This window comes from Callithrix jacchus, chromosome 19 (assembly GCF_049354715.1).
Source record: "Callithrix jacchus isolate 240 chromosome 19, calJac240_pri, whole genome shotgun sequence".
NCBI classification, from domain to species: Eukaryota; Metazoa; Chordata; class Mammalia; order Primates; family Cebidae; genus Callithrix; species Callithrix jacchus.
Window position 1 is genome coordinate 37,785,974 of NC_133520.1, and position 17,796 is coordinate 37,803,769.

A 17,796-nucleotide genomic window follows, 5' to 3' on the forward strand; every position below is an offset into this window, starting at 1 on the left:
TACATAATTTTCATAAAAATTATCCAAATGTCTAACGTTACCCTAAACTGTATTCCAACAAAAGATGATTATCTGTCACTTACAGAGAGCTCAATCTCTCAGGGTAGCCACTCAGAGTACTAGATAGAAAAGGTTATGTACAATTTAGTAAATCAAAAACTTACCGGTAAATTACAAGAACATTATGTAACTAAAAACGATGGAGAACAAACAGAGCCTTTTTAGAAGGTCGAAGGTGATCGGTTGCTAGAATGAAAAATGATTAGATTTAGTAGACTTAATTTCTCATCTAGCTTATACCAAGCAGAAAACACACAAAGCAATTCATTGTCATGGGTATCCACAACAGAAAAACCTTCAACGTCAAGGCCACCTGGATGTCAATGTGCCGTCAGCATGTTACCCCTGAAGATCCAGCCCACATAGATTTCTAATTTGGATTTATGAACTTGGCATGCCTGAAGGAATCCTTAGCAGCTGATGATGGAGTTAGGGCAAAGAGAGACAGGCAGCAAATTTACTAGGAGCTTTTTTTGTCATATAACTCTTTAGAAGGAAGTATTATTAAAACAAACACATAAAAAATGCCACCTTAAAAATCCTTGAAACAATATGCATTGCCAAAACAAATTGCATAAATTCTCCAGCCTTCTAGAAGCATGTAATAATGCCTGTTTCTTATCTTTACAGGGAAATATTTAGCAACTAAAGAGGGATAACGGATCTGAAAAACTAAACACACAACAAGAAAGCAGCAGACCAGTGAAGAACACCGAATTAGTCTGGGTGTTCTGCTTTCGAGAACCCTGGTGCGATGAGGGAGTGCCCAGATTGAGAAGAGGCATGAGTTTACATAGTTTTCTTTGAAGGACCTGGAATGAAGTGGTCCAGGAAAGAGCAAGTTTCTTCTTTTTGGATCTCAGGAGACTTTAATGAGACAGACTTGTTACAGCTAATGAGAAGTGTATTGATGAGGTGGAAAAGAGTAAACATTTAGGTCACACGGGCTTTGAGAAAGTGTTTCTACTCCTGTGCTTCACAGTGTAAGACTGATTTCCTCAGTGTTTCATCAGAAATTTCTGCCAGCAGCTCTTCCTCACAGAGAAATGTGGGAATGAAGGGGAAGAGCCATTAAAAATATACAAAATATCTTGATTTCTATTATCTTTTAGTAACGTAACATCTGTTATGTTTGTTGGAAGTTTAATAGTTATTATTTTATTTGAGTATGAAGGTACTGAATATCCATTGTGAAAAACATAAAAAAGTGCTTGATACTATAATAGTAGAGAGGGGTATCAAAAACATAGAGAGATGATTATCCTTACAAAATTGCATTTATACTGTGTGTGTTGGTTTGAATGTATGTTTGTGGGTGTGTATGTATGTATATACCAGTAAACTACCTCCTCCATTTTGAGCACATAAAAACCCCAGACTCAGTGAGACTCACACAGTTGTTCTGACGCCTGAAAAGGAAAGCAACCCACTATGGGTCTCTTCTCCACTGAGAGCTGGATATTTGTCATAACAGTCTGCCTGCAGAAAGGAGACCCAATTTGCATCTCCTGAGAGCTGTTGTGTTGCTCAATAAAGCTCCTCTCAGCCTTGCTCACTGTCCAGTGAACTCAAGGACCAAGGTCCTGACAAGAACTCAAGGACCAAGGTCTTGACAAGAACTCAGGACCAATGAATGGTGCAACTGAAAGATCTGTAACACAAATATGGCTGAAAGATGGTTTCCCCACCGCCTTGCTCACCATGTTGTGGGTGACGAGAAGGAGAGAAGAGCTGCAGCCTTCTAGAAGCCCAAACATAGGAGCCTCCCTAAGCCAGGGCTGTGACACTCTTTTTGGGGCTATGCAGTTCCTGGTGTCTTTAATCTTCCAGGCACCACCACATTGCCCTGTTCTATACATGAGTGCCCACAGTGGAAGCTGCTTGTGGTATATCTGCTCCAGCCACATCCTTGCATGAAGCTGCCCTCCACTGCAGCAGCCCGCATGCCTGGCTATGTGCAGTGGCCAGACCCTGCACTTGGTCACTCACACACCCCTCACTACTCTCTGCCTGGCTTACGCTTGGCAGGCTTGGGATCTGGGCCAGTAGTGAAGCCTGCCAGGTCGAGAGGGCAGAAAGAGCCCAGTGGGCACAAGCAAAACTTGGTCAAAGATGCCACTGGCCACAGAGGTTTCCAGCTGGCAAAGTGACATTCTAAGAATCCTGTGACAATATCATACCAGTCAGAATGGCTCTTGATAAAAAGTCAATAAACAGTAGATGCTAACAAGGCTGCAGAGAAAAGGGAATCTTACACGCTGCTGGTGGGAATGTAAGTTAGTTGAGTCATTCTGGAAAGCAGTTTGTAGATTTTCAAAGAACTTAAAACAGCTACCATTCAATCCAGCAATCTCATTACTGGGTTTATACTCAAAAGAAAACAGATCATTTTACCAAAAAGACACATGCCCTCATTTGTTTATTGTTGCACTATTTCTAATAGTGAAGACATAGAATCAACCCAGGTGCCCATTAATGGTAGATTGGATAATAAAAAGGTGGTACATACACATCATGGAATACTACACAGCCATAAAAAAGAAGGAAGTCACATCCTTCGCAACAACAAGAATGGAGCTAAAGGCCATAGTTTTAAGTGAATTAATGTAGGAACACACAACTAAATACCACATGTTCTTACTCATACATGGAAGGTGAACACCAGCACCCAGACACAAACATGAGAACAGTGGACACTGGACTTGTTGATAGGGAAGCAAGAACATCAGGGGTCAAAAATCTACCATACTGAGCATGACGCTCACCTCCTGAGTGCAATCTACCCATGGAAAAATCAGTAGACTCCCTCTACCTGAAATAAAAGTTAAAAAGTTACCCAAGGATTTTATTTTCTTTTTCATTTCCAACATTATTGATGTATAATTTACAGGCAAAAAGCTGAGTGTAATTAGTGTGTACAAGTTGAGGAGTTCGGATATACACATGCCTTTACGTTACCGTCACCACAGTCATTGCCAGCAGGGAAGAAAAACTCAGATAATTACCATGATCCAAAGTCCTTCTTTATGCGCTGTCTTGCTACTTCCAAACGGCAGAGGCATGCTAAAAGCGTCTCATTCACCATCTGCCAGAAATAAAATTCAACGTGTTTTCAGTTTGTTGATATTTACCCCTTTATAAATTGCCCATTTTATTGGCCCTTATTTATTTGGAATGTCAAATTTTCATTTATTTAGGCTTTCACTTCCATATTAAAATATGAACAGCTGTATGCCATGCCCGTTTACACAGTTCGCATTTTTTCTGTTTCACTTTGTAAATGGCTTTTTTGTTATACAATAATTTTTAAATTAAAATTAAATTAATGTCGGTGTAAAACGCACCAACATTACTTCTGTAGTTTCTTCCACTTACAATTTAGTTAGAAAGTTCTCTAGTGTCTTAAAACATTAAAAATTTTACTTTTGTTTGTTTTCATTTTTTATCTTTTCATTTGACAGTCTGAAATGTGATTATGGAGCAGTGATTTTTTACTCTATTATCTTTGAAGAATGATGCAATGTCAGAACATAAATTATTGACGTTTTTTCTTTACTTGATGAATTTCAGCAGTTATTATTTACATATATAGACTGTTTCTATTTATGAAGGCCTCTACTGTGCTCTATTGATCCTTTTAATTCCTAAAACTATAACTGTTTCCATTATTTTAACATATTATTTTTTGGTGTGTGTCAAAGAAAATGGTCTTTCATCTTCTTTTACAAAACTCTTTTATAAATATTTACCCATTTATTTAGGAAAGAAAAACAACTGTAGAACTGCATTGTTATGTTTAAAAACAGAAGCAAAATCATTATAGTTTTCACTGGAATAGTATTAATTAACCTTATTTGTTTGAAGAGTATTAGCTTTCTCACGTGCCAATCTAGGAGTATGCTAGACCTCTGATTTACTTAAGTATTCAGTTAGTTTTCTTTAGCAAAAGTTAGAATTTGTGTCTGGTGTGTGGAAACCCAGGGGTGTGTGTGTGTGTGTGTGTGTGTGTGCTCTGTACATTTTTCACTATATTGTTTGTATATTTCTCATTAAATTTATTCCTACATATTCTATTGGTTTTTTGTATTTATCAATGCTTGTTTCTGGTAAACTGAAAGACTGCTGGTTTTTAACCCCTATTTTTAAAAAATGTTGCCAAACTACAACCTCTAAACAGTAATTTGGGGGGAATCACTTTGCGTTTATACAGGCATCAAATGCACATGTATTCTATCTCCCATATTCTAATGCTTTGCGATTTTAAACTTGGAACTCCATTGTCTAAAATTTCCAAAAATGATGTCAACCAACATGGGTAGAAATGGGACTTTGTGGGGGCTTTAAGAATAATGTGAAAAGTATACATAGATCTCTCCTTAATTTCAGGAAGATACAGCTCATCATGCTGAGGAATTATCTTTCTATAATTGGGCATTATCTAAGGTTTCCTATCAGCAACGATTCCTGGGTTTAATCTGTTGGCAATCACTTTTTTATAACGTGTGCGTGCATGTGTGTGTTTTGTATTTTTCTTGCGATGGTCATTTGAGTGTGGCCACCAGAGGATACACAGGAGAAGCTCAGGAAAACACAAAGTTTATTAATTTATTTGATTTATTAGTTTGGATATCAGTAGTCTTTGTGCTACTGGCCCTGTGGCAGCCCAGGTCTCACTAATGCAGGCCTCCCTAACAACTGTTTCAGTACTGGGTGATTAAGTTAAATATTAAAAGCTAAAAACAAACAAACAAACAAAAACCCAACAGTGCTCAGCAAAAGCCACCAAGAGTTTTGCGTGGGTCTTTCCTGGGCCTTAAAGCATGACAAGATAATGAAGGAATTCTTAGCAGTACCGTTTAGGATTAAACAAGTTTTGCTGAGGGGGTCTGAAGAAACTCCCCAGACCTCTGTGATTTAGCGGGAGACAAGATAAGGGTAATCACCCCAGGCCCTGGACTTACTCAGATGAAGGAAATTTCCTGGCCAGGCACAGTGGCTCACACCTGTAATCCCAGCACTTTGGGAGGCCGAGGTGGGCAGATAACCTGAGAGTCAGGTTGGGGGTTTGAGACCAGCCTGATCAACATGGAGAAACCCTGTTTTTACTAAAAATACAATAATAGCTGGGCATGGTGACATATGCTTCTAATCCCAGCTACTTGGGGAGGGGCTGAGGCAGGAGAATGACTTGAACCTGGGAGGTGAAGGTTGCGGTGAGCCAAGGTCGCGCCACCGCACTCCAGCCTGGCCTGGGCAACATGAGTGAAACTTTGTCTCAAAAAAGAAAAAGAAAAAAATTCCTGAGGCCCCAGAGGAAACAGGACTCCATTATAGATTAGTTGTAGATTAACTTAAAGACCTTAGTTATAGATTTAAAGAAGTTAATCAATTATGTCTTTAGAGGAATGAACACTTACTCGTAGACATATAGCTTAGAAGGTATATACTCTAGGGAAAACTTTGTCATTTTGAATTGGTCTGGTGGTAATTTCCAGGCCTTCTCCTGGTAACAGCTTGCAAAAATAAAAACTCTTCTTTCCAGTTCATCTGGATCTTGTTATTGGGTCACGAGAAACAGCAGCCTGACGCTCAGTTTGGGCTGGGATTAGCTCTGGGTTGACTGAAGCTGAGAAATGTTGCCCCTTTGGGTGTGTGGGCCAGACAGAGGAGGTGCGACTCTTGACTGGATACTTTACATATCAAAGAGATGCTGCAGGAGGAAAGCTGCGGTAGACACCTGAAGCAGAACAGCTGAATTCTGTGTCAACGCTGCCATTGACAGGGTCACCCTCAGCCAGGACATCTCTCCGGAATTCTGTTTCCTCAACTCTGCAATTGTTGTTTTCAACAATCAGTGCTCACAAATACATAGCATTCAACCTGGTACCCCATGCCCTAGAACTCCTCCTGAGGAACCCACCTGAGTGATTATATCACTCTTCCCACAGAGCCTACATGTGACCTCAGAGAAACCCTCAGCACAGCAGTCCAGAAACCCAGCAGTGATCCTTAACTGGCATGTACCAAAAACTCATTCATCTGATGAAACTCCCTTGACTTCTCCTCCTGAATTAATAATTCTCCACATTTCACGTGAGCATCACTATGGAGTGTCTGATGCTTGTCAAGCCCTTGGATAGGTCCTGGAAGGCACCAGGTTCCTGTGTCTCTCTGGTCCCCGGTCGTTCCCCCTAGGTGCCTTCCCATGGACAGTCCTGCAGTTTTTAATGTAAAACCGTGACTTCTTGAGAACACCAATTCATATCAAAATCATCTACGTGCTACATAATGACTAGATATTTTTAGAGTCTAGTAATAAAGTGACATGTATTTATGACACTGTGAATTTCAGAATAGTGACAAAAACCTTTAGAAATGTTGTTCGTGTTCTTCCTCAAGTTTCCAAAAGGGTTGTGCGTGACTTGATTGCTGCTGTGTTAATTTTTTTCTGAGGGAATCAACAACCGTATCTAGGAGAGTGTTCTCTATTCACTTAAGTAGAAACTCAGGCTAAGGCAACAGAGTCATGCAAATGGTAGACGGAGTTACTGTGAGAGCTAGAAGACAAATCAATCTCTCTTCTAGCCATTATTAATTCTTCTTTGAGCACAAACTATGCATTTTGCTAGCCGGCTTCAACCATGGGAAGCACAAGATTCTACAGGGCATCCCACAGAGCCAGGCTGAGTTTTGAACTGATTTTCCTGAAGGCTTGGCCAGATGGATCACAAGTGGCTTCACATTCCATTAAAGGCTAAATATCTCAGGAACTTGAGATGAAATTCCAAATGATGGCTAATGATAATCAAATTCCTTAAAAAAATTCACTTACTCTAAAAAGGCCTTCTCCTGCAGCAACCCTCTTTCAATAGGTTTTAGAAGTCTTCTGGTTTGAGGTAATATAGACATTTTCCCCCTTCCATATTCAAATGATACATTTCCCGCATTTTCTCATAAATGCAGAAGGGGAAAGGAATGCTAACTAGAAATGCAAGTTCCTAGGCTGTACTACCATATGCCACAAACAAACTTAAAACTAATTAATATTTGGCCTATGTTCTTCTGACTAACTTTCCAGGAAATACTGGCCTCACTGCTCCTGCATTTTCAAAAGAATATATAATCAAACTCCCCAAACAAGACCAATTCGATTAACAAACTCTTATTGTTTCACGCCCAACCCACATCCTAACTTCTACAAACACCACAATTCTTTGAGGAGAACTTCAAATGATTTATTGACAGAAATCCACTCAAGAAATATAGTATCAGAGAGTTACATAATTGTTAGAAAACTGTTTCAAAATGAAATTTTGTATTTTAGAACAAGGAGGTTTACAAACAAAATTGAACTGATAGTTGAGAGAATTTTCAGGTATCCCCTCTCTTTTCCCTATTGCTAACTCTGGCATTAGCGTAGTACATTTGTTACAATAGACGAACCAGTTTTGATGCATTATTATTAACTAGAGTTTATCCTTTACTAAGGGATAAGTCTTTCTGCTCTAGATTTGAATTTTCTTCCCACAAATGCATACTACCCTGTAACATAACGTTATATAACGTTAGTTCTTGTGTCCTGTGGGATAGTCTCACTGCTCTAACAGTCCTCCAGGCTCAGTCTGTCCATTCATCCCTCCCTCTCATCCCTTGCAGTGCTTTCTTTTCCTGTCTCCACAGTTTGGTTTTTGCAGAATGTCATGCATCTGGAATCACAGTATGTAGTCTTTTCAGATTGGCTTCTTTCGCTAAACAATACGCATTTAAGTTGCCTCCATGTCTTCTAATGGCTTGATATCCCACTGTATCCATTGAACTTCTGAAGGACATCCTGATTAAGTCTATGTTTTGGAATTTATGAAAAATCAACTACGAATATAAGTTTCCAAATCAGCAGAGTTAATACCAAGAAGCACAACTGCCACACCAGATGGTAAGATTATGTTTAATTTTGTATGAAACTGTCTAACTGTATTCCACAGTGGCTGCACCAAGAGGATATGCTCTTGTGTGTAAGGGATTGATAGAAATGGAAGGCCTTGTAAAACGTGAATACAAAGGCAACTACCTTTTCAAAGAATAGCTGAAATGATGACTAGCGTTTATAAGGTTTTATTAATTAATCAATTTACTAGATTTTAAAATTTTGCAAGAAAAAAATGTATCTATTAAGGCAAATTTTATAAAAGAGGAAGTTGGGCCTCAGAAGCATTGCATGATTGACAGAAATTCACATGGTGTTTATGTGGAGCTGAAGCTGATGCCCAGTTCTTATGGGCCAGCCCCCTCCTTCTCTTCTGATCTATTGCGTTTTTTGTATCTCAACATCTGGGTTGGAAATGCTCCCTCATATTATCTGACACATAGAGTTGTCCAAGACAGTCTGACAAGATCGAGGGGGTGCTGAACCTCCAGTTAAAGAGCTTTGGAAAAGCTCTTCCTGGATTACAACTGATCAGTTAGGCAAGACCAGGTCTATCTTCTTGATTAAGTGCTCAGCCTAACCCCAAGGTGGGCTCTTCTATTTGGCTAAATATTTTGTCAAATACCCAGCAGGTCTTTTCAGGACAAAAGGAGGTGTGACTATGTTCAATTCGCCCACCATCTCCTGTGTCTGCAGAACATCACTGAACACAGCCCGGATTTTGGCAAAGCGATGAGGACAGCAGCCTGTAGAGGTGGCCTGAGGGGCTTGGGCTGTGGTCCTGGTCTTTACTGCTGTGTCTACAATTTAGGACAAACGTTTTTCTCCAGTTCTTAGCTACCTAAAAAGAAATAATACTAAAGGTATAGAGCACCCTTGACATAGCCAACTCCATCTTAGAAAAAGACTCCATTTTATCCTTCATAGAGCACTTTTCCAACCAGGATGAGATGTGTTCTCTACTAAACAAATTTAAAAGAAGACTGAACCCAACCAGATAAGGACTCAAACAAGCACAGTCTTCCACGATCCATTTTCTCGGGGGGACTCCGTAACTATGAAAGGACAGGTCTTCAGCAGCTCAAAAGAGCTTGTTAATGGCACCACCTTGCAGTCACTTATGATGCAAACTTGGCCTCTGCTCCCAAATTCTCTCCCACCTCAACGACTCCTGCAAGACCGAGGGACCCTCAGCCTTGACCATGACAGCTTTGGTCTTCTCTCCCCGGAGTGGTATGTGATACTTTCTCCTGTCTCTTTTCCTTCTTGTGTTACGTGTTTGTTTGTTGTGAAATGGTAAACTATAACATTTACATATCGATTAGATATACTATTATGTATGGTTTGCAATATTGACTGATGATGCTGTGGCTTCTGTCTGTCCTGCGGCCGTGACTACACAATGAACGGGAGGCACTAAGGGGAGTCGGCCCCTTGGGAACTCCATGTAGCCCACAGCAGCTTTTGTGATTGAAGTGGCGTTGATAAAATCCTGACACTGTGGAAAGACAGAAGCATTCGTGGTCCTGTTTATTTCTAAACTTGCACCGCTGGTGACAAAGTCATTTTTGCAAAGGGTTTTTGGTTTTAACTTTCAAATGAAAAGCTGGGTATTTCCTCCCCACTGTGTAATGTTACCCAATGCCACAGCCAGTGCTACAGAGAAGGGAAGATGTGCTGCCCACTATTTATTTGGAAGAAAAAAAGTTGGTAGAAATAGCTCCAACAATGCTAACATCTACACAGGGATTCCAGAAGTCTAAAAACGCAAATGAATTGGAGAAGAAGCTGAAAAGGTGTTACAGAAACTGCTAGTTAATAGGGAATTTTTTTCTCAACCACCTTTCGCTGTGTCTTCCAATGTAACAATTAGTTACCGTGTTAAAAAAACAACATTACAGACTCCTTTTCCATAAACCTTTAGTCTTGGCACTTCCACAAAACACATGACTCATTTTTTAGCTCCAAATTTAGAGTGTTTTCAGTTGTTACTCAAGGAAGAGATATTTGGATTTTCCAAATCTTGGTGTAAGTCTATGTAGGTTTCTTTTACAGTTTTACGACAATTTAGTCTCTTTCTAATGTCTTTCAAACCCTGGCATCCCTACACCTTTGATAAGTCAATTGATGGATTGTTTAAACAATGCGGTCAAAATCACCAGTTCTTATGGGGCCATTGAAGATGGTCAGAACATATAATGTTAACTTAACATTTTGGGGAATTCAGATACATAAGCCACAATCAGAGAAGTGATATGAGAGAAGAATCGGGATCAGTACAAACAGAAAAAGGATAAACCCAAGTAGTGTTTCTAGAACTCGGGCATTTTTTGTGTGTGACTGTCACAGCATTTCACGTTTCTGATGGAAGTGCTGTTGATACCCCATTCAGCATAGCTGGCTTTGGCGGTCCCTGCCAGCATTGTCCGTGTCATTCATGATGCAACGCCACACGTGCCTGAACAGGATGTGGGGGTTTTAAACTATCAGAATTCTGCCCTCCTCACACCAGAGGTCCCTCAACATCTTGCCATAACTCTCTTCAAGGCACGTATCACATCCCTGTTCCTCAGACTGTAGATGAGAGGGTTTAATAAGGGGGTGAGGATGGTGTAAAAGCCAGAGAAGACCTTGTCTTTGAGTGGAGTGTGATAGGATTCAGGAAGCATATATGTATACAAAGCAGCCCCATAGAACAACGTCACCACCATCATGTGTGAGGAGCAGGTGGCCAAGGCCTTCTTCCTCCCTTCAGCTGACGTCATCTGATGCACTGTGCTGAGAATCCTGGCATAGGACGCAGTCACCACTGAGAAGGGGATCAGCAGCATTGCCACACAGCACGTGTACATCACCATTTCATAGGCAGCTTTGTCCCCACAGGCCAGCCTCAGCATGGTGGGTGCCTCACAGAAAAAGTGATTGATTTGGTGAGAGGCACAGAATGGGAGACTCATGGTAATGGGGGTGAGGAGAAAACTGTCCAAAGCCCCGCCGAACCAAGAGCTGGCCAGGATCATCCAGCAGACCCGCTGGCTGACGAGGAAAGGATAGCGCAGCGGGTTGCAGATGGCCACGTAGCGGTCATAGGCCATGAGCCCCAGCAGGAAGAATTCAGCCCCCACGAAGCCCATGTAGAGAAAGCACTGAGCAGTGCAGGCAATGAAAGAGATGGTCCTCTCACCTACAAGATAATCCACCAGCATCTTGGGCACAATGGTGGAGATGTATAACGTGTCGATGAGGGAGAGGTGGCTGAGGAGGAAGTACATGGGGGTGTGGAGATGTGGGTCTATGTGAATCAGGAAGATCATGAGTCCATTAGCTATCACGGCCATGAAGAAAATGGCGCAAATGACACCGAAAAAGAACCCTGAGCCTTCATTGTGAGTGAAGAGCCCCAGGAGGGTAAAGCCACTGGACAAGGTCGCGTTTCCATTCATGGCACTGAGTTTGACCTGGAGGCATAAGAAGAGAAGCAGGGTCAACAAAAATCACAGAAGATAAATCACTTAGACATGTCTGCGTAAACATTATTAGATTACATTTTTTATATAACTAATAACATTTTTTTTGATGGGGTAGATTTGTAGCTCCTTTTTCCTTGGCTATTTCTTTTTGATGAAGAATAATTTCAAAGTCAGGACCCTATGGCATAAAAACGAAGGAATGTTTGGCGACTGATGCTTGGCTTAAGCAAGTTTTATTGTGACTGAAGAACACCTGGGCCCTAGAGAGGATCCTTCATTTGGAGTTGGCTCCATTTATTTAAAATGTGGATACAACTGCAAGACAATTGATCAAATAAACTCAAACGACCCAGTGAAATAATTCAGTGGGCCAATGCATCGAATTGGGAATTTCTGTGATAATTTATAAACCTATTGGTCTCATCCAGAAATAACCATAAATTGTAGACAGCTGAAGACTATGTTGAACTGTAATAAATATGATTATATTATCCACCCGATCATTGGCCATTCTTAAGTGTTCCTTTATCATTCGTCAATTTCTCATTCATTTGCACACAAAATCTTTATTTATGGAGAGAGTCCTGGGCAATGTTCTAAGCTCTGGGGATACGGTGGTGAATAAAAAGAGAATATGAATGACATGAGTTACATTCTAGTCATGAAATCAGCACAGTGAATCACACGTGGGAACCGTGGTGTTCCTACAAAATAAATAGCAAATGTGACACCCCTCGAGCAGGAAAGGAGCTTGGGGTAGTCAGAAAACAAGAGTCAGTTCAGGAAGAGCCTTGCAAGCGAGGAAGACAGTGAGATGTTAGTGATCGGTTCTTCGAAGGGTGCAGGACAGGGCAAAGAGGGGAAAGTATTTTCTAAGTATTATCAGCAGAATCGACTGGCAGTTTACGACACAACAGCTTAACACGTTCGTTCTCTATTTGTTTTTTTCTTTGTGTCTCTTTGGTACATTGGAGCCATTTTTTGTTTTTGCTTAGTTTTGTATTTTTGTGGGTCTTAAAGGGTTCACAAGAGGGGAAAACTCATCCGGGTTATACTGGGATGGCCCAGGTTATGTGACCTGTCCTAACATCACCCCCATTTCACTCAAAGCTTCCTGAACTGGTCGCTCAGTCGTAAGCCTAAGGCTTACGGTGACTGAATGAAATGCATCAAAGATCTTGCAGGCCAGAGGCAGAAGACCGTACACAGTCTTATGCAGCTATGGGTGGTGCGTTCACATCTTTAATATACAATGAATGCAAGAACGTCTTTTAAAAGATTCCTCGTTAGTTTTAACCCTCTAAAATCCAACTTGAGTTTTGAATTCTTGAACTACTATGTGCCCTCAGGTGTTGTACCACACAGAGGCAGACGATGCAGGAGTGAGTGCACACAGGGGGCAGCTGGTTTCCAGGAACACCATTTTGGAGTGGGGGGGGGCTCGATTCTCAAATACTGTCTCTAACAATGCTCGTCTGGGGTCCTGGCTTCATCATTTGCAATGTGCCCTAATGCACATTACTTAAATTAAGCATATCATAGGAAACTTAAGGGAGCTTGTCATGAACAAGCATCATGTAACATATGCAAAGGACCACAGCTGAGTAAATTCAACTGTTCATCTATTAGTTGCCATTGTGGTTGTGAGATAATGCTGATACCGAGGACATACAATTTCCTGCCGAAGGCCATATCGCATTTCTCAGCTACGGCGTGTATACTCGCTGGCACAAACAATAGGGGTCGCACTATAAAAAGCACACACGACCTGTTGAGCACCAGGCAGGGTTCCAGGCTTGTGCACTGTCTTCTGAATTATTTAAAATGATACAATCTCAGAACATTCTTCCTGATTATGCAAATAATTGCCATTAGTGTAATCTTTTAGCAAAAGATAGGGACTTGTGAAAGACTAGTTTCTGGGAAAACTCATCCCAGGAAGAAGACTGTCATTTCCTAAATTCACTCTCAGATTAAACAGTGAGGATCCAGACGTTAGAGCATTACATGAACAACTAGGGCCTAAAAAATGATTTGCAAGTGTCTACACATTCTCCAGGGCAGCCTGTTTCAATTCTCAGTACATGCTCACGAAACCACAGAAAAGACTCAACTTTTTCTCCACACTGAACATTAAAAATCTTGGGTAATAGGAAAAGATGAACTCTAGTTACTTCTCAGTAGAGAAAAGCCTCTGAAGTCTAGGCCAGGCCATGTGCAAGGTCTCTGGGGTATGAACTGCTCAGAGACAGGATTGGCTGTGCCTCTCTGTGCCGGATGTTCCCTGCAGCAGGATCTGCTTGTCTGCTTTCCCCATCCTTACCCTCCTCTAGCCAAGAAATTGTGGAGAAAAAGGGTAGAGTTTTGCAAGTAGACCAACAAAGGAGGGTTTTGAAGGAGGGTTCTCAGCACGGTGAACAGGAGACTTGATTTAGGAAAGTGGGAAATATACACACACAAGGAAAAACGCAAGCCAACAAGAAATTGACACTTTCTACGTTTTTCCTACTCTTTCAACAAAAAATTAAACATAACTGCACATTTTTGCTTACCTGTGTAGAAGAGGCTGAATGGATTTGGTGGTGAGGGAAACATGGGGTTGAAGATTTGTTCTGCTTGCTATCCATCCGATATGCAGATTCTCCATCTAACGGGTAGCAGCTCATTGAATGAGCTCCTTGCGATGACCTGATGAAGTGGAAGGAGTCCACTGCCATGCCAAGAGGAGCAGAAAAAGACCACAGCATTAGGGAGCACTTCAGGATAAACAGAGTCAGGCCAGGGCAGTGCTTTACCCACCGGAATTAAAACAGTTCCAGGATGAGAAGTTACAGGAAAGGCTGCTAAGAAGAGCGCTGGAGACATGAAACTGGGTTTCATGGAGGATTGTGGAGGATAAAACAGGGTTGTGGAGGATAAAACTTGAGTAGCTCTCCAGAGATACAGAAAGGCAGATATTAAATGATAAGAAAGACTGACATGGCTGGGGGTGGTGGCTCACACCTGTAATTCCAGCACTTTAGGAGGCTGTGGTGGATGGATCATCTGAGTTCAGGAGTTCAAGACCAGCCTGGCCAACATGGTGAAACTCTGTCTCCACAAAAATACAAAAATTAGCCATGCATGATGGCAGGTACCTGTAATCCCAGCTGCCCTGGAGACTGAAGTGGAAGAATCGCTTGAACTGGGGAGACAGAGGCTGCAGTGGGCTGAGATAGTGTGATTGCACTCCAGCCTGGGCAAGACAGAGCAAGACATGGAGTACTGGAATTACAAAAACAAAATATAAATCAACAATGTTTTAAAAAAGAGTGATTTCACAAATAGGAGAGAATTATTAATAAAAACTGAAAAAAGACTTGTGAAAGGAACAAAAAGACTCTGCATATGGATATTTCATTTAATTAATAAATACACTTGTGTGTGTCTGGGAAAGTTATTTGAAGTAAAAGCATCTGGTAGCATCTAATAAAACATAGTAGAATGCAAACAAAACACAAGAAAAGGAAAGTCTGTGTAGTCACCTACACAGACGAAAATTCACATTGACCACAGATGTCTTCCTGATAAATTCCAGATAAAAGTGAAAAAATGTCTAAACTGAAGACATACAATGTTGCAGCCAAAAGAGCACTCTGGAGCCAGGATTCCCTTGGTTTGATCCTTTCTTTGCCATCAAATTGTGTGGCCACAGGTAGTTCACTTATTTCTGTATGTTTTCCCATTTTCTCTGTAACAATAGAAAGGGTGCAAATTTCAAAAATTACATCGTTCGCACATGTCAGTTTCTTAGAGGATAAGTCTAGAATCTGTGCAAGAAAAGTTACTGTCGATATCATCGGATATGTGTTAGTTGTTAATGTTTGGCTCAAACAGGAAGACATTCTGAGATTAAATTAGGGGGAATAAACACTAAGATACAGCTGAGTATTTGTGTAGAATAAATAAAATTAAGGCAAGGGAAGAAACAGTGATATTACTAATAGTGAATGTTGAATTCAGGCTAAATATATATACTTAATGTAAATAGGATTGCAACATTGCATAGAACTCAAAACATTCTTAACGATGAAGATACACACACACACACACACACACACACAGATATATATAGATACATGTATGACATCAATTATGCAGACCAGACAGATACACTTATCTATATCTATATAGACAGCAAGGTCTGAAAACGGAATGCTAATATTATATACGAAAAACAGATTCAATTTAAATAGAATATAAAATTAAGAAGTACCAGAATGTAGCTTTCATTCATTCATGTATTTATTCATTCAACTATTTATTGTGATACAGCTCTTCGCTAGACATTTTTCTAGGAGTTGAAGATACCACCAACAATATTCCCTCCTTCTTGAAACATACAGGGCAAAGGACTGGTGATAAATAAAAACATAAATTATTATCAAGAATCTAACATTCTTTTTCTCAGTAAGTGAGCCCCCTAAAGATAGATTTTTGTTTAGGACTGCAAAACAGAGGTTAACTATAAGGTAACGCATTCTATAAGAATAAGAATAATTTTGAAAAAGATTAACAAAATCAGTTACTAGTATTAAGATGAATTACAAAAATGTTTGTATGTGTGTTCATGTGTGTTTGTGTATGTGTTAGAATCCTTTAAAATATGAAAGAAAAAAGGCATAATAGCACAGGAAATTAAAACAAACTATAAGATGAAATGAGATAGAAAACAACTATGTTAATCATAGCTACAACACCATTCAGAGTAAACACCCCCTTTTAAAGTGTGGATTCACTCTTCAAAGAAAACAAAGGAAAATGTACAAAATGGAAAAGAGAATTAAAAGATGCAAAAAAGAATGACATAAACATATATAAACTGTAATTTAAGGTGACATCACAAATGAAACAAAGAGAACAATTCTGAAATTTGAATTTTAAATGGAAATTCATTATGTGCTTAATATATTCAGTTAGCTTCTATAGGACAATCTCTTTCTTTTTCCTAAGATATATTGGGATTCTAAAATCATAATAACAGATTCACATCTAAATCAGAGAATTTGAAATACTTTAATGTATGCCTAAAGCACTACTTAGGCCAGGACACAAACAAATAGAAAAACATTCCATGCTCATGGATAGGAATAATCAATATCGTGAAAATAGCCATACTGCCCAAAGTAATTTATAGATTCAACGCTATCTCCTCAAGCTACCAGTGACTTTCTTCACAGAACTGGAGAAAACTACCTTAAACTTCATATGGAACCAAAAGAGAGCCCACATAGCCAAGTCAATTCTAAGCAAAAAGAAAAAAGCTGGAGGCAACATGCTATCTGACTTCAAACCATACTACAAGTTTACAGTAATCAAAACAGCATGGTACTGGTACCAAAACAGAAAGATGAACCAATGGAACAGAACAGAGGCCTTGGAGGCAACTCCGCACATCTACAACCATCTGATCTTTGACAAACCTGAGAAAAACAGGTAATGGGGAAAGGATTCCCTGTTCAATAAATGGTGTAGGGAAAACTGGCTAGCCATGTGCAGAAAGCTGAAACTGAAACCCTTCCTGACACCTTACACCAAAATTAACTCCAGATGGATTAAAGATTTAAACATAAGACCTAACACCATAGAAGAAAACCCTAGAAGAAAATCTAGGCAAAACTATTCAGGACACAGGCATAGACAAGGACTTCATGACCAAAACACCAAAAGCATTGGCAACAAAAGCCAAAATAGACAAATGGGACCTAATCAAACTTCACAGCTTCTGCACAGCAAAAGAAACAGTCATTAGAGTGAATTGGCAACCAACAGAATGGGAAAAAATTTTTGCAGTCTACCCATCTGACAAAGGACTGATATCTAGAATTTACAAAGAACTAAAACAGATTTACAAGAAAAAAGAATATATTCAAAAGTGGGCAAAGGATATGAACAGACACTTCTCAAAAGAAGACATATATGAGGACAACAAACATATGAAAAAATGTTCATCATCACTGGTCATTAGAGAGATGCAAATCAAAACTACATTGAGATACCATCTCACACCAGTTAGAATGGTGATCATTAAAAAAATCTGATGACAACAGATGCTGGAGAGGATGTGGAGAAATAGGAAGACTTTTACACGCTGGTGGGAGTGTAAATTAGTTCAACCATTGTGGAAGACAGTGTGGTGATTCCTCAAGGACCTAGAAATAGAAATTCCATTTGACCCAGCAATCCCATTACTGGGTATATATCCAAAGGATTATAAATCATTCTATTATAAGGACACATGCACACGAATGTTCATTGCAGCAGTTTACAATAGCAAAGACTTGGAACCAACCCAAATGCCCA

General features: G+C 40.0%; 1 protein-coding gene across 1 annotated transcript; it reads right to left on the minus strand.

Moving 5' to 3' along the window:
- Positions 1-9,487: 9,487 nt before the first annotated feature.
- Positions 9,488-15,210, minus strand: OR2T6 (olfactory receptor family 2 subfamily T member 6). Its single transcript, XM_017966720.5, has 2 exons — positions 14,007-15,210; positions 9,488-11,442 (listed from the first exon to the last, which is right to left on the minus strand). Exons 1-2 carry the CDS (start codon positions 14,199-14,201, stop codon positions 10,504-10,506), a joined length of 1,134 nt encoding a protein of 377 aa, XP_017822209.3. The 5' UTR covers positions 14,202-15,210; the 3' UTR covers positions 9,488-10,503.
- Between the last annotated feature and the right edge of the window lie 2,586 nt (positions 15,211-17,796).

Bases quoted from the DNA above. Each gene is read 5' to 3' on its own strand.
- OR2T6 (XM_017966720.5), bottom strand. From the start codon at position 14,201: ATGCTGTGGTCTTTTTCTGCTCCTCTTGGCATGGCAGTGGACTCCTTC. The intron at 11,443-14,006 runs GTAAGCAAAAAT...TTATGCCTCCAG, and splicing joins ATTCAGCCTCTTCTACACAG to GTCAAACTCAGTGCCATGAA.